The 18,610-nt window shown below is 38.8% G+C and overlaps 1 protein-coding gene across 13 annotated transcripts in view; it reads right to left on the bottom strand.

The window, feature by feature from the left end:
• Positions 1-18,610, bottom strand: part of PKP4 (plakophilin 4) — a 249,075-nt gene that overhangs the window by 107,980 nt on the left and 122,485 nt on the right. For 12 of the 13 annotated variants that reach the window (XM_082630307.1, XM_082630309.1, XM_082630310.1 and 9 more), the window contains one exon: positions 4,136-4,248. The exons of the other annotated variant lie outside the window; for it this stretch is intronic. In XM_082630307.1, the coding sequence (XP_082486433.1) occupies positions 4,136-4,248 (113 nt within the window). The remainder of the gene's footprint in view (positions 1-4,135; positions 4,249-18,610) is intronic. 13 annotated transcript variants of the gene reach the window in all.

The raw sequence follows: 18,610 nt of genomic DNA, 5'->3' as shown, positions 1-18,610 counted from the left end.
AAATACTGAATATATAAATAACTATAGTACACTCAAAACAAATGCAGAAAATCGGTATTTTCTCTATTAACTGATCCCAAGGCCCACTTTAACTGAGGTAAAAAATTAAATATATAAATATCTATACTATACTCAGTATAAATACAGAAAAGATATAATTTATCGACTATTTCTATAGCCTATCTTTAATCAGGTGAAATATTGAAATAGATGACTATTAAATGCACAGGTAACTACAGCGTACTTGGTACAAAGGCAGAAAGTCTGTAGCTTCTCTATTAACTAACCCCATAGCTCCCCTTCAGGGTTTCTCAATTTGCAGTGATTATTTGTGGTCTGATATATCATCTTTGGGTACAAGCACCATCAATTCCAGATTAAGGATCATTGTATACTGATATTGCTGGTGTTATTACTTATGTTACTAATGCTTTTTTGCAGTAAATAAAACAAATAAAAATCATATTAGAAATGGGTTTTTTTTATTGCTACTTTGTTTAGAAGACTACTACTTCCAAAGAGTCATTAATAGAAAACCAAGCAATCATTTTAATTTTTGATAAAGGAGTCAAGAATATACAATGGAGAAAAGATAGCCTCTTCAATAAGTGGTGCTGGGAAAACTGGACAGCTACATGTAAAAGAATGAAATTAGAACACTCCCTAACACCATACACAAAAATAAACTCAAAATGGATTAAAGACCTAAATACAAGGCCAGACACTATAATACTCTTAGAGGAAAACATAGGCAGAACACTCTATGACATAAACCACAGCAAGATCCTTTCTGACCCACCTCCTAGAGAAATGGAAATAAAAACAAAAAGAAACAAATGGGACCTAATGAAATTTAAAAGCTTTTGCACAGCAAAGGAAACCATAAACAAGACGAAAAGACAACCCTCAGAATGGGAGAAAATATTTGCAAATGAAGCAACTGACAAAGGACTAATCTCCAAAATTTACAAGCATCTCATGCAGCTGAATATTAAAAAAACAAACAACCCAATCCAAAAATAGGCAGAAGACCTAAATAGACATTTCTCCAAAGAAGATATACAGATTGCCAAAAAACACATGAAAGGATACTCAACATCACTAATCATTAGAGAAATGCAGATCAAAACTACAATGAGGTATCACCTCACACCAGTCAGAATGGCCATCATCAAAATAATCTACGGACAATAAATGCTGGAGAGGGTGTGGAGAAAAGGGAACCCTCTTGCACTGTTGGTGGGAATGTAAATTGGTACAGCCACTGTGGAGAACAGTATGGAGGTTCCTTAAAAAACTAAAAATAGAACTACCATACGACCCAGCAATCCCACTACTGGGCATATATACCCTGAGAAAACCATGATTCAAAAAGAGTCATGTACCACAATGTTCATTGCAGCTCTATTTACAATAGCCAGGACATGGAAGCAACCTAAGTGCCCACTGACAGAAGAATAGATAAAGAAGATGTGTCACATATATACAAGGGAATATTACTCAGCCATAAAAAGAAACGAAATTGAGTTATTTACGGTGAGGTGGATGGACCTAGAGTCTGTCATACAGAGTCAAGTAAGTCAGAAAGAGAAAAACAAATACTGTATGCTAACACATATATATGGATTCTAAAGAGAAAAAAAAAATGGTTCTGAAGAACCTAGGGGCAGGACAGGAATAAAGACACAGAAGTAGAAAATGGACTTGAGGACACGGGGAGGGGGAAGGGTAAGCTGGGACGAAGTGAGAGAGTGGCATGGACATATATACACTACCAAATGTAAAATAGCTAGCTAGTGGGAAGCAGTCACATAGCATAGGGAGATCAGCTCGGTGCTTTGTGACCACTTAGAGGGGTGGGATAGGGAGGGTGGGAAGGAGATGCAAGAGGGAAGAGATATGGAGATATATGTATATGTATAGCTGATTCACTTTGTTATAAAGCAGAAACTAACACATCATTGTAAAGCAATTATACTCCAATAAAGATGTTAAAAAAAGAAAACCTAGCAATCATTTTAATCATTAAGATTTTGAAAATATTCTCAGCAATGCATATTGCAAATGAACTGCCAAAGGCAGTTGTGCAGCTCACTTTTTAGGACACTTCCTAAATAAATACATGCAGAGGCCCAGAGTCCGTACTGTAAAATGGGAACACGTCATGGCAGGGTTAAAAATTTATCTTTGGTACTGCAAGTGTGAGGAAACCGAAATGCTGGGCTTTAGAGCCATTCGGGAGAGGGCTCTACAGCATATTATTTAGTACAATATTAGAGCCATTAATTAAATAGGACCTCATGCCACTGTCTACTCCTTTTTCACAGGGTGAGGCCAACATGGCAAGAACTTTGGACAACTGAAAAAGTAAATCAAAGTATGCTTTTCTTTACCCTTTGAGATCATATCTGGACTAGGAAAAATAAAATCTTACAGATCACCTTACCAACTCTGACATAGGATCTAAATCAAACAATATGAAAGGTAACCAGTTTTCAAATTCCCCATCTTGCTGACTAAACTTACTCCCATGTAAGAAGGACCTGAATCCAAAGGAAGTCTCCTGGCTGGAAGCAGTGATGACACTTATAATTTTCCTTTAGCAAATCAGAAATGGCTGATGGGAAAGAGGGCTGGGGTCTGAGAGCTATTTTCTCTATCTTTAGATTCTGGTTCTGAGACTGATGGTGGGGACTGACAGGCACAAGGGGGTCTCTCAAGTGACACAATAAAAACCTATGCTCCCTTCACTAACACTGTTTTCTAATGGGCTCTTGCCAGTGTGTAAACCTGGTGGTCACAGAGCAGAGTTCTTCTTAAGGTCCACTGAAAAGCACACTGAAACGTGTGAAGAAGGCAGATATGAGAAAGGGTGAATGCCAAGTAGGTGACCTCATGGTAAAGCATCCTTTCCTAAGGAACTTAAATCACACTGGGCTTAAATTTCATTATTTATTCAAAGAACACTTAGCAGGGTGCCTGCCTGCTGAGCCCCAGGCACTGTGCCAGGGCTGCGGTGAGCTTTAGCTTCTCATAGGAGGCTAATACAGGCACAGAGGAACAGTTATGAGAGTTCGGATGAAGAGAGATGACTTTCCTGGAGAACTGTGGGAAAGGCTGTACGAACGGGTTAGCACTTACCTGGGGGCATCAAGAATACATGAGAATCCAACATGAGCCGGGAGAAGGGCAATCAAAGTGGATCAATTATCATTCCAACCAGAGTTCACTGAATAAAGAAACCCACCTTACTTCATAACCATTAAGATTCCATAATAGACTCCTGTCTTGCTGCCTGGCCTCTCTTCTTTCTGACCTACACCCTACACTATCAGGACAACTGCTTCCAACTACAGCAATGTGTTTCAACCTGTCTCCTTTACAGACCTAATGAAGGTGACACTCATCATCACCTGGTTCCCGGTTCTCCACAATCAAATGCCAGCTTTACTCTTCCAACCTCATAAGCCACTAGGTCCTTTTAGTACACATCCTAGAAACTACCAAGACTCTTGGAACTCCAGTACAGCAGTGCAAGATCATACACACTTCTGCGCATACTTTCCCTCTTTCTCTCAGCCCCGTTTCCATTTCTGCAGGACCCACTCACTCACCCGACATTGACTGAATAAATTGTAAATTTATTCAGTATTCAATTTATTCAGTAAAATTCAATTTATTCAGTAAATTGAATGCGTTTTTCAAAGTTAGATAAATGTTATCACTTAGAAATATTTAGAACTTAGAAATATTTAACTTAGAAATATTTCTTAGTTTTAAAAAAATCAATATCAGGTTTTCAAAGCCAATTAGCTTCGCCAAATAATTAGCAATTAATTGTTGAAAACATTCATTAACTTCGTCTACCTGTAAGAAATCAAATTTCTAAAGGTAGCATAGTAGCTTTTGCTAGAGAGGCATACCAGTGCTGTATAAAACGCTTCAAGCACAGGATTGAAAGATAATCAATATTACAAGAGGTTTCTCAAAATTAGAATAAATTGACATTGTTGGTATCAATTTCAGGAAGGCCAGTTAACAGTGACGACACTAAAGCATCATTTGCTGCATCTAGGACAACTTAATAATGTGTGACTTGAAGGCGTGTAAGAAAATAGAGCCATCGGCCCTGTACCTGGTGCTGGCGATGCTTGGTGATTCTGCTCCAAGCCTACATCTTTCTAGCTGACTGGCAACAATCTGCCTTTCCACCTCCAGTTCTCGGGTTAGTCGCTGAAACTGAAGCTCCTGTGATTCAAGGAAACAGAAGGCATATAAGGCACCAGGTTTGCTTAGGCAGATACATGAATTCATGTACGTCACAGGAAACATAGGAACATGCCCGTAATGTAACACTACAGTGTGGCCTTATGAGATTAGGGTTTTGAATAGAACTGCGGGTCTAAACGACCTACTAATTTGTAGCTTTTACAAACTTAAAGGCACTAGAATATGTGTCTTCGTTTGAAACTGAAAACATGTAGACCTTTATTTGGCCTTTTTTGTTGGTGGTGGTGGTGGTTCTAAATGAGGTCTTCAAACTGTACTTTTGCTCCAGTGATGTATTAAAATAAGGTTTGCAGAGTCCTCACTCGATGTGCCTACATTAGAGGCACACCAACCAATATAGGCTCTTCATCCTCAACAGCCAATTCTTCCATCCCTCATACTGTATGTTAGCACAGCATTAAAAAAAAAAAGAAGTAAATTCCTGTGATGAGAATCACTTGACCATATTTGATACAAAGCCTTTCCATTGTTAAGAAAAAAAAATCATGACAATCCCACAAAAAAGTCTTGCTATATTTATCTATAATACATTTTTCCTATTGTCACAAATGCATTCATGTGTCACTTCATGAAGGGACAAGAGAAAAAATAATGAAAAAGTCTGAGCCATAATATAGAATTTAAAATTGTATTAAAAAGCTGGAAAGATCGTCTCAAGAAATTATATTCTACATTCTACGATGCATCATGAAGGCCAGTATTCTATTCTAGGGGAAATGTTTTAACACTCTTTGTACTCATCTCATTGTTATCTTGACAGGATTTTAATAAATAGAAAGCAGGCCATTCCATAAAATATCTATACATCAAATCAAGTATACTCTAAAGGCTTTAAGCCACAAATAACATCTCCAGTAACACCTCAAGCTCCCTTGTACCATATTAACTCCTTATAAGTCTACTCAAAGCAAATGCTGAACTTTAAGTGGTTTAATTGGACACTGACTCCTGGTTCAAAATACCAGACAGATGAACCCTAAGTCTAGGAGCTAATCAGAAATAAAACTACCTTAGTTTTGTTTATAATAATAATATTACTGACAACATAATATTATTTACGACAATGTATATCTGCCATGCAAACAAAAATAAAAAACAATTTAATTGAAAAGTGTATTAACTCCCTGTGGAATCAGGCAAATGTGCAGTTACTTGACAGCATTGGCTGTGCAAATTTTACAAACTATTCCTAGAATAATTCTTAAGAAAGAGTCTGTGAACTCCTTATTGCTTTCTGATATTGAGAGTCCTTTTCTAATGAGCCCAGTTGGTGTGGGCGTATAGGGCAGTGCCTGAATGAATAATAGTTGGCCCAATAATGCCATACCATAGGATCATAATGGGTAAGTGGGACACTGCCTACATCTGCTTAACACTTCCTAGACCACAGGCTTTTGATAAATGTTCGGCAACAAAAGACCAGATAGATAATAACTGCACAACATTCAATACCAGGCTAAGATCATTGATTTTAAGGACAAAGAGTATTATGTTTACTTCACACTTAGTCTTTCTTTGTCCTTAAACAGCATCATAGTTTTTGTGATACGCTTCCATTCTTTCAATTATTTTACTCAATTGTCTTATTATACACATCTTTTCCTGGAAGACTGGCTGCTTGGATCAAGCTGGGCCAGGAAAGGACCATCTGTGAATCTCAAAATATTCCCCAAGCCATCACATAACTTTTGTGTTCTCAGTTCAGTGGCTACTAGGGATTGAGGGCTGGAGGGTTTTCTTCATTTCGGGATAGCCAAAAGTTACCAGGGTAGGATTGAGGCATGTTTCAAATTAGAACATTAAAAAAATTTCCATTCATAGAAAAAAAATACATTTTAGTGGATTTTAAAAATCATATTTGTAGCTGCCTATGGCCTTTTGAGCATCCTTTCAAGGAAACGGTTGGGAAATTTCCTGCTTGAAGGCACAGGTTGGAACTTAATGACCCATAATTCCTTCCCTTAGAAGCAGAGACAGACGACTTGGGCTCTGCCGAGAAGATGCCAGACTGTGACTTGGATGCTGAAACCAAGACGCTGACATCAGAAAATATGAAGCTCGTTTTCTCTTTCTTTCACCTTCTTGCTGTACTCCCTGCAGTAGGACTCAAGGTCAAGTTTCTAACATGGAAATGACCTCCACACAAAGTATGTTTATACTTGGTGGCAGTGGCAGTGTTTACTTGATTTGGACACTGTTCCTGGGAGTTTAGTCTCAAGGTTTGTTCTCCAGTCCCGGCAACAAATGTGGGAATTCACTAATAACCACCTAATAAGCACTTTTTTCCCCCTGCATAATTAGCCATGTCAGTCTCTTTTTCTTGCAACTAGAAACTCTGACATACCGCTAGAAACCATTTACAATTGTCAAGTTGCTAGAAGAGCCTCTGTACCCAAGATGCAGCTACATATTTTTAGAAGTTGGGTAATTCCTTTAACACTCATATGAACTGAGTAAAGTCTACACTGTATCCTTCCTGGCTGTGGAGCCCATAATATTGAACATCACTGGCTACTTTTATTAAAACCATTTTACCCACTATTTGCCCACACTTCTCACAAGTATGACATCATTAAAGCCCCCAAAGCAGACTCTCAGGAAGCTGTAAAGCATGGAATCTATAAAGGTTATCTAATACCTGTGGATATTTACAAGTAAAATATACATATGCTTTGTTATAAAATTATTAATACTACTTCTACAGAATACAAATAAAACTCCCGCATGTGACTGGCACCAAGATGAATGAGTAGGATATAAATATTTGACAATTCTGTCTCTACTGGCTTCTTAGACTGACTGACAAGGAAGACAGTATTACACAGTCATATAAAAACACATCTAATGATTTCCAAAATAACACTCATTAAGATGATTATGCTGTGATACCATCCATAAATTTAAAATTTTAATATTTTATCCTCTAAACATAGTGTGTGAAGGCTGATCTTTACTGCAGCATCCAAAACTGGGCATCTAAATTATAGGGGGATCCTTTGAGAAGAGCAAGGAAATAATGTTAAAAGCATTGGCCAATGATTAGTACATGACAATTTCCTCTTAAACTCTGTCAAACAAGACCATAATCAAGCTTAGAAAGAAAGCCAAGCCTACGAACATACTATAAAAGTGGAGTCAGTTCACATGTGTTTGGAAGCTTTTGTTTATATTTACCTCATCTCTCTCAGTAAGTATATTGATAAATATTCTCTGAGAGTCAAGGGAACAGAAGGAAACAAAGATTCACTTGCATGATCTTGTATGGTAGACAGAAACGCATGGCCTGAGCAGGCCCAAGGAAGGACTCAATACCCCAGTGGTCAGTGCCTTCAGGGGGCCCTCAGATGCAGAGAATCTCCTTGACCAAGGAAGTTGTACCTTTCTGGGCAGGCTGCATGCAGCCACTGATTGAGGTGAGAATATAAAAGCCGGGTCCAGATTTGCTTCAGAGCTTTCCATGGGCTTGACTGCCTGGCATGGTATTTGGACCTCTCCCCTGCCCAAGCCTGCTTTTCCTTGCCCTCACCTCCACAAGTGCTGATCTATAATAAACATTCTGCGTGCAAAACTCCACTCCAGTGAGAACCCAGCCTGGGACAGTATTGTTTTTGGATTCCTTTTATATAATGATAGAAGTTTTCTCTCACTCCTAATTTTTCAATACTGTGAGATGCTTTAAATGTACTGAAAAAGTATAAACAATAATACAATGAGCTTTGGCAAAGCTGATCCAGCTCTAGCAAATCTTACTATTTTGCTACATTTGCTTCAGGTTTTTTGAGAAATAAAATAGTACAGATACAATGGAATCCCCTGGTTTCTTCTTCCTGGATCTTATTTCTCTCTCTTCTTCCCTCTCCAGAAGAAACCATTATCTTGAATTTGGTGTTTAATATTCACATGAATATTTTATATTCTTACTACTCCATATATACAGATCCATAAATAATATATAGTATTGTTTTGCATATTCATGCAATTTATATCAATGGTATACTACACCCAGTGTCTGCAGACTGGTTTTATTATAATATGATTTTGAGATTTATCAGTATCAGTACACATAGATCTAGCTCATTTATTTCCATTGCTCAACAGTATTCTATTGTACAACTACAGCACAATATATTTATATGTTCTCATAATGATGAGCCCTTGGGCTGCTTCCAATTTTGTGCAATTATAAGCACACTGCAAAATACTGCAGTGTATAAATCATCTTGTGCACATGTGCCAGACCTCTCCAGTAGAGACGTAGACATGGAATTGTTGGGTTGAAGGCTACGCATATCTTCAAGTTTACTTGGTAACGATTATCAAATTACCTTCCAAAGTAGTTGTACCAATTTACATTCCAGTCAGCAGTGTATGAGAGCTCCAGTTTCTGTACATTTTCACTGATACTGATTTGCATTTTGGGGCTTAAATTTCCTTCCTTCCTTCTCTCCTTCCTTCCTCCCTCCCCTCCTTCTCTCTCTCCCTCTTTCCTTCCTTCTCTTCCTCCCTCCCTTCCTTTCTTTCTTTGTAATCTGACAGGCATGGGGTGCTACCTTGCATTTATTTTATTTTGTATTTCCTTGCTAACCAACATCTTTTCATATGCTTATTGGCCATTTAGGTACCCTCTCTCACACGTATCATAAACTCTCAGGGGGATACTTTCTCCCTACTACCAGCACCCAAGCTTGTCCTCTTCTGGGGGACAGGTTTCTCAACACCCTTGTACTAATGCTGTAGCTCTGTAAAGTTTTATGTTTGGGCAAGGGATATCCCATTAGACTCCCCAACTTGGGCAGCCCTCAAAGGGCACATGGCATTTGACATCGAATGGCATGCTCAAGATCACCTAGGTTTTGACACATACTTTCAAGGTGGAAGGCAGGTTTACTGCTTACTTAGCTTAGGAGTCTCACTTTCATTTTGGTTTTTGTTTCTGTGAGTACTTTACTTCCTTGGCAGCTCAGCCTTGCTTTTAAAAAGACAATTTAAATACTTTATTCAGTATACATATTTAGTTTCTTTCAGTGGGGAGACCGGTTAGGGTATTGAATATGCCAGAAATGGGAGTCTCCACAGCTTTTTCATATTTTCTCTTAATTTCTCTGAGAATTTCTCAGTATTTCTTTCAATTCACTATTTCTCTGTTTGCCTTGTGAAGAGTTTATCTCATCTATTATTCACTTTTTTCCAATGACAACGTTTTCCATTTCTGAGACTTCTAACTGAGACTTCTGTTCCTGCTGTTCATTTGGAGTGAAACCTCTACCTTTACCTAAACCCCAGGTACCTCAGTCCTAAATGCGACCTTAAACTGGTGATTCAGTGTTTTTTCTAAACAGAAATAATACTGCATACCTAGTCATGTCTCCTGCTACTGGCTTCCAGAAGCCCAGGAAGCTTCCAGCATTAGGTCCTTCCACTCCCATCTCTTTCAATAAGCAGGAAGTGCTCCATCCCAGACCTCAGCTCCAAGGACTCTGGTGCTGGCACTAAAAACAGGGCATACTTCACCCTCTTGTGGCCTCCTAGCCCCTCTCACCTTCATTAAATCCTCACTGATGGCCAGCAGTGACATATCTCCTGACCCTTTCCAACTGTGCCCTATGGAAGCCTGGTTCCAGTCTGCAAATTCTGTTCATAAACTCTTCATCTTTTACTTAGAATATTCTCTGTCTCAGGGTTACTAAGAAGACTCTCCACCTACAGACTTTAATTGAAATGTAGCTCTTTCCTGAAAATACTGCTTCTTCTGACCTCTGTCTGGTGAAGACTATTCATTCTTCACACATCACAGCTGAGGTGCTCCAGAGAAGGAACCTGGCCTTCCCCTGGTTCCTCACTACCTCTACTTATTAGCATGAAGTTTTATATAATATTCCTCACTGTCTTCCTGTCAGTAGAATCTGTAATCATATTCTCACTTACATTCTTTTTTTAAAAAAAGATTTATTTATTTATTTTTGGGGCTGCATTGGGTCTTAGTTGCAGCATGAGGGATCTTTGTTGGGGCATGCGGGATCTTTCATTGAGGCACGGTCTCTTTGTTGCGGTGCTCGGACTTCTCTCTAGTTGTGGTGTGTGGGTTTTCTCTTCTCTAGTTGTGGCACATGGCTCCAGGGCATGTGGGTTCTGTAGTTGTGGCACGCAGGCTCCAGAGCATGTGGGCTCTGTAGTTTGCAGCACGCGGGCTCTCTAGTTGAGGCGTGTGAGCTCAGTAGTTGTGGCACGTGGGCTTAGCTGCCCTGTGGCATGTGGGATCTTAGTTTACTGACCAGGGATCAAACTCGCGTCCCCTGCATTGGAAGGTGGATTCTTTACCACTGGACCGCCAGGGAAGTCTCGTCCACTTACATTCTTACATTAGTACGCTGTGTTCCCTCTTTCCTTAGATGCTAGAAACAATTATTCTTCCAAACTTGTGCAAAAGCTCATTGGGGGTCATGCCATCCAACTACAGTTGCCCACTTGTATCACTAGCATCTATTTACTTCAGGTTGTTCTAACTGATTCACTAATTCAGGAGTGGCTACAATAGTTACTACCACTATGACAATGACAATTAAGAAACAGCAGTAGGCATTCCTATCAGGCCATTAGTGATGACACCCTCAACTTCCTGTCCCACATTTATGTTAATCCTCAGTCCTCTTCCAGGCTTGGTAGAGGAGTGTCCCCTTCCTGTCTAAGGCCAGACTCTCTATGCCCTCTTGCCTCTTCCAGGATCTTGCTTCTCTTTCCCGAATCGTCAGTGTTTCCTCTCAGTTTAATGCTTAAATCTTCTCATCAGAAAACATCTTCTTGACCTCAGGACTCCTCAATCTCTGTTTCCTTCCCATTTGACCTATACTACCTTTTAGTAAATATTTCTCTTTAAATTGACTCCTTTTTAAGACAAGACAGTATCATTCTAGCATTAAATCATTGAAATCCTGGTTTCTAATGCTTTTATATAATTTTAATATAAATTAAAATACATAATTTTTAAAGATGTTCATCTGTGTATTAAAAACCCATTCACATCACAGTACATGTACAGCACACCAGGGGTCAACATACATTTCCATGTCTATACATCTCGGCAGCAAAGTACTGAGTACTGGTTAGACTGAAAGAAGTAAACTGACAAGGTCATTATTTGATACAATCAGTGCTTAAGTAAGAAATAATTTTTATTTCAATCACTGTTGCTTAAAAATCTTCCAATAATAAATAATTTACCTTTCTAATTTAGTATGGTGAAAGTTTTATATCACTAAAAGATCAATCATCACTGAATAATAATGTTAGATTTTTAAGGTGCAGAGAATTTCACAGTATATGTTCTATATCAGGATATACTATAGCGTTTTTTTCTCTTTTGCATGTTAAAAAGATGAGTAAATTATAGTCATGATCATATATTTGATGCTCTTGAGTCAGGCCTAGAGAACTACTTTAAAAATGAGTATTTAAGAGCTAGTAAGAAATCCTCAAAGCATCCCAGATTCCATTCCCAAATCTAGGCTGATACCAAAACCAAATCAGTCATATCTTGAAAAAGGGTCCCTGAACTCTCAACCTTAATAACCATCCACTAGTGCAGAGGTGATCAAATGTCCTGACCTTCTATCACAGTTTACTTAATAATTGGCAAGTCTTTATTAAGCCTACTTGGTAGTCACTAAAAACCATATATAATTAATTATAAAAATGCTAAGTATATGATGTTTAACCCCTCTGTACTGACCAGATCCTTTTGTTAAGAAGAAACATTGACTTTCTCAATCAAACTGTGTTCTCAGATACCAGTGTCCCACTGTCCCATAGGGGTTTAAACCTTCAAGCAGGTTTGAAAAATGCTGCCCAGAAGATTCCAAAGCTTGGAGGTTCACAGTGACACTAGCATATTAAAAGTCTTCAGACGTCCACCAGTAGGATATCAGCTTACCTTTGTATAACCTGGCAATTCTTTGAGTTATTGAAACTAACCACACTTTTTCTTTTTCAAGTAGTAACTATTAACATCTCAAGAAACAATATTGTCTTGCAGAACACAACTTAGTCAACACTAAAAATTCAGCTCAGGGAATTCCCTGGTGGTCCAGTGGTTAGGACTCTGAGCGCTCAGTGCTGAGGGCGTGGGTTCAATCCCCGGTTGGGGAACTAAGATCCCACAAGACAAAATAAATAAATAAATAAAAATAAAAATTCAGCTCATTTTTATTGTATTTTGGGATGGTTGAACTAAGGGGTACTATCCTGTATTCTTCATTAAAAATATACCTTACATGTTGGAAAACAAAATTTTAATTACTTTGGTCAAGGCTGAATATTTACAAAGGGCCGGTCACCACAAAGGGTTAACCTTCAAATGGAAACTCCTGACCTCACACCAACCACCCTGAAGACAGGAAGGGAATGATTGTTAGGATGCTACTGCTGGATTAGTTGTTCTAATCTATGCCCACAGCTTTTTACATTTAGATCTTCTTTAAGATAACAGAAAAACATGAGACACAACCACCAATCTGATTTTTTGTTATACTAGTTAACATTCAAATAGGAGATGATCAACATTCAGATCTTTATTGTTTTATCCTACTATCAAACCACACAGGATTATACCAGGTTTTAGCTTTGATATCTATCCTCCAGTTTTAATGAAGCAGAGAGGATGGCAAAGCTTACCAGATGCTCTAAATCTATATTCTAAACCTCAGGCTCTTATCTGTAACTGTCACCAAAGCTCCTTTATTAGGAAATCAAAATGAAGAGAGGTTTACATTAAAACACACTAATGAAAGCTTTGCTTAGAGCCACATACAGAGGAGAAGGCTGAGGCAAACAGGTAAAAGCTCAAGCCTTTCCTACAGCATCACTGATGGCTTTATAAAAACTTGTCCACCCACCAGTAGCTCACTGGCTCTTTAACCTCTTACCTGGCAATCTCTGACCATTGCAGTAATGTCCAAATCCACTATCTCTAATCAGATTCAAACTGATGTTTTCAATGGCAGTGAACTAAAGATTTTGATGGTAGTGAACTAAGCATCTCTACTTGAAGAATGAGCCATGGCTCACATCTAGCCATACCACCTCCTGCCTCCTGTGTTTTCTATTTCTCCACTGCAGTGGTCCTCAAAGTACGGGCCCTGAACCAGCAGCATCAGTATCACCTGGAAACTTCTCTGAACCAGAAGGGGTCAGGTCCAGCCACTGGTACTTGAACAGGACCTCCAGGAGATTCTCATGCACACAGAAGTTCCAGAATCACTAACCAAATGGAACCACCATTCCCCTTTTACTCAGACTCAAAATGCAAGTGTTTTCATCTTTGCATCATTTTCCCCTTTCTCTTATTCCCCATTTCTCACACGTTAAATGGTTTCCCAAATCCTGTCACTCAACCTCTCTACCGCTATTGAATCCATTCCCTTCCTTGCCATTCCCACCACTACTACCCTAATTCGTACTCACATTAACTTTAGACTATTGTAATAACCCTGCACTAAGTCTTCTCCCCACTGTGGTGGTGAGGGGCCTTGACTCTGCTTTTCACATTTCTTCCAGATAAATCTGTTGAGGGTATAATACTACGCATCAATAATCTCTATCCTTTCCTGAGTGTTTCCTGGACTCCAGGCTCTCTGCTAAGCTTTAACATGCATTACATCGTTAACTTCTTAGTCAGACTGCAAGGTAGTGAAGGTTATCCTCATTCACAGAGGGCTGACTTGACTGAAGTCATTCAAAACCAAGATTTGAATCACATCAGTCTGACTCCTAACCCCATGGTGTTAACCACTGCACACCATGCCCTTCACATCCAACCGGCAGTACGGTTACCACAGCCTTATTTTAAGACCCTCTGCAGTCTGCCCCAAATACCTTTTTTTCAGTCTCCTGCCACTCCCCTTCATGCACCTGGGCAGAACTATTCATAATTTCCTATACTTACCACTCAGAGCTTTTTCTCACCTTGCTCCATCCCCCTGAAATATCACCCTCCCGTGTGCCTAGAGTCCTTTATCCAGCCCTTGGGTAAAGCACTTAGCCATTACGTGTGCTCCATTTACTAAACTGAATTCTCCTTAAAGAACAGTGATATCTATATTTCATCCATCTAGCTTCTTACAAGACCAAGACAAGAAAATCCTGCTAATTCATTCTGGGTGAATTTTACACAGTACACTTTATTTAGTATGTTATAATCGATCACATAAATTTTTAAATTGATTGATTCCTAAGTATTTTTATATAATGACAGGCATAATATATTATGGTTGATCCTTTATGAGGCTCTTAAAGCATTTCAAATGTAATAATAACCATATGCTTACAACGTAGGTAAGGGAAATTAGAAAAATCAGTGGTACAAAAGGATTTTCTACCTTTAAAGTCACAGAGAGATTTGAAGGCAGAGCTGTAACTAGAACCTGTGTTTCCCTAAATTTTGTTAACTGCTCTTTCAATAAATCAGCTCTGCCCATGCTCTGCAACAAGAGAAGCCACTGCAATGAGAAGCCCGCACACTGCAATGAAGAGTAGCCCTCCGCTCGCCACAACCAGAGAAAGCCCGCACGCAGCAACGAGGACCCAATGCAACCAAAAATAAATAAACAAATTAATTAATTAAAATAAATAAATAAATCGGCTCTATCAGGGATTTCATATCATTCATGATGACATGGGCAAATAGGTTTTTTTTAAAAAAAATAACATGCATAATTTCAGTGGCACAGTAGCTTAATGCTGTTACTATGACTTACTCCATGCCACTGCTTCCCCTCCCCTCACTTGCTTATACCTGTTTCCATCTGCCAAATTCCCTGATCTCTAAGGCGTCATACCCTGCCTCTCAGAAAATCAGGAGTTCCCCAGCCTTGGCATGACATTTTGGAAAACCTGTCCACCAGTCCAAAGACACTTTAAATTATTAAACTAGAAATGCCTTCTTTTATTTCTATTTACCTTCTCTCCTAAAGGAGAATGTGTGTGTATGAATATATGTGTGTGTAAATATAAATGCTAGATAAGTCTTCTGTTAGTTGAGGTTTTACTAATTTATGCTTACTAGTAGTCAAACAAATATTCAGTAAAAGAGCTACAACATGAAAAATGGATGCCTGGTATCAGTGTCAGTTGCAGTTGTCAGCGACAATTCCTGCTGTCACTTCCCAACAAGGTAGGTATTTGGTAGAATTAACGTCAAAAACACAAAGGAGATTTCCCTTAAAATGTAATGTCTTGAATATCCGATTAGACATTTTTATTTATATTTTTAAAATTTTATTTATTTATTTATTTTTCCGGTACGCGGGCCTCTCACTGTTGTGGCCTCTCCCGTTGCGGAGCACAGGCTCCGGATGCGCAGGCTCAGCGGCCACGGTTCACGGGCCCAGCCGCTCCGCAGCATGTGGGATCTTCCCGAACCGGGGCACGAACCCATGTTCCCCATAGCTGTATGTTCCTTACTTAGCTAAAAAAGTGGACACGTTATGGTGCTTTGTGACCACCTAGAGGGGTGGGATAGGGAGGGTGGGAGGGAGGGAGATGCAAGAGGGAAGAGATATGGGAACATATGTATATGTATAGCTGATTCACTGTGTTATAAAGCAGAAACTAACACACCATTGTAAAGCAATTATACTCCAATAAAGATGCTAAAAAAAAAAGTGGACAAGTTAAATAAGGTTACTTATTACTTGTGTTAGGTCTGTATGGCTCTCAGTAGAAAACAAAGAAAAAGAAAAAAGTTCTTAGAAAAAGGTGCCAGACTTCATTACATTATTTTTATTGCTCATACTAATTTACTTGCCTGAAAATCTTTATATTACCATATTTAGAATTCTTTTTCTCTTGCACATGATATATACTCACGAAATGACACATCTGCTTATGTTTGGAGCAGACATAACTTGATATCAAATGTCTTACTCTCTTATTTTTTGTTAAGTCCTAACACTAGTGGTAATACTAGGCACCACCGAATGAAGGCCAACTGTGGGTCAGGCACTCCACATCGTTTTTTCTCTAATCCTTACAGAAGTGCAGGCCACTACTGAGTTGAGCAATCATAGTGTGGGAGAGGCAAAATAAATGACTTGCTCAAGGTCACATAATTAGGAAGCGGAGCACTGGAAATGGAACTCTAAATTCTTGCTCTTTCTGTTACAGGAAGCTGAAAAAATAAGGTTGTCTCATTTTCTATTCCTGAAGGTTATATTTAAAACTGTATTGACTTTATTGCTTCAAAACATTTTTTCCCAAGTCAAATAAAGCCGTGGAATGTCATAAGAATTAAAGAGCCAGATGCTAGTATATATGGGAACTTAGTAATTACGACAAAGGTAGAATTTCATTCAATGGGAAAAGAACTGCTGGTATAATTAGGGAAAACAAAGCTAGACTACCACCTCAAACCACACACACACACACACACACACACACACACACACACTATAACAAATGTAAGGGAAAAAACCCACTATATAAAAAGATGACCAGGGGCTTCCCTGGTGGCGCAGTGGTTGGGAGTCCGCCTGCCGATGCAGGGGACACGGGTTCGTACCCCGGTCCGGGAGGATCCCACATGCCGCGGAGCGGCTGGGCCCGTGAGCCATGGCCGCTGAGCCTGCGCGTCCGGAGCCTGTGCTCCGCAACGGGAGAGACCACAGCAGTGAGAGGCCCGTGTACCACAAAAAAAAAAAAAAACAACAAATGACCTAAGAAAATATTTTTTTCAGTATCTTTTTTTAAAAAAACTGAAGTATAGTTGATTTACAACGTTGTGATAATTTCTGTTGTACAGCAAAGTGATTCAGTTATACAGTTATACATATATATATTCATTTTTATTTTTTATTTATTTTTATTTTTATTTTTATTTTTGCGGTACGCGGGGCTCTCACTGTTGTGGCCTCTCCCGTTGCGGAGCACAGGCTCCGGACGCACAGGCTCAGCGGCCATGGCTCACGGGCCCAGCCGCTCTGCGGCATGTGGGATCCTCCCAGACCGGGGCACGAACCCGTGTCCCCTGCATCGGCAGGCGGATTTTCAACCACTGCGCCACCAGGGAAGCCCCTATATTCATTTTTAAAATATTCTTTTCCACTATGGTTTATCAGAGGATATTGAATATAGTTCTCCGTGCTATACAGTAGGACCTTGTTTATCCATCCTAAATGTAATAGTTTGCATCTACTAACCCCAAACTCCCAATCCATCCCTCTCCTTCTTCCCTCTCCCTTGGAAACCACAAGTGAGTTCTCTATGTCCGTGAGTCTGTTTCTATTTCATAGATAGGTTCATTTATGTCATATTTTAGATTCCACATATAAGTGATATCATATGGTATTTGTCTTTCTCTTTCTGACTTACTTCACTTAGTATGATAATCTCTAGTTGCACACATGTTGCTGCAAGTGGCATTATTTCATTCTTATTTATAGCTGAGTAGTATTCCACTGTATATATGTACCACATCTTCTTTGTCCGTTCATCTGTTAATGGACATTTAGGTTGTTTCCATGTCTTGGCTATTGTGAACAGTGCTGCTATGAACATAGGGGTGCATGTATCTTTTTAAATTAGAGTTTTGTCTGGATATATGCCCAGGAGTGGGACTGCTTGCTGGATCATATGGTAATTCTATTTTTAGTTTTCTGAGGAACTCCTATACAGTTTTCCATAATGGCTGTACCAACTTACATTCCCACCAACAGTGTGGAAGGGTTAGGAGAATATTTTTATAAACTTGGGATGATAGAGACCTCCTTAAAGAAGACAAGAAACCACCAAATCATAAGGAATAAAATAAGCATATTTAGCTTCATAAAAATAAAACTTCATACTCCAAAATCTCATGCAAAGTAAAATGTCCAAAAAAAGAGAGCAAGAGAGAAATATTTTTAACACCTAACATATAACACACATTTAAAATCTCATATAAACAAATTTACACATAGTAAAAATAGGAAGAGTATCAACAAGCAATCCATCTAAGATGAAATGTAAATGCTAATTAAAATATCAGAAAAAATGTTCAATTTCATTCATAAGGAGAAAGAAAATCAAATAACAAGGAGCTGGTTTTCATCATATTGGCAAATATTTTCAAAGTGTCCCATCCAGGGCTGGGGAGGAACACTTGGAGAAAAGAGCACAGACACATATTGTTCATGTTAGTGTGATTTGCTATTATAATCTGGTAACCTCTTTTAAAATTAAAAATATATATTCCCCATGAGCTTGCAATTCCACTTTTGGATATATACTCTGCAAAAATAAAATCAACTGTATACATAAAATATTAATTGCAGCATTGTTAGAAACAATTTAA

The sequence above is a fragment of the Mesoplodon mirus genome, assembly GCF_964341445.2.
Source record: "Mesoplodon mirus genome assembly, chromosome: 8".
NCBI lineage: Eukaryota > Metazoa > Chordata > Mammalia > Artiodactyla > Ziphiidae > Mesoplodon > Mesoplodon mirus.
Note: the sequence above shows the minus strand (reverse complement) of the source record. Positions and strands in the feature narration are given on the sequence as shown.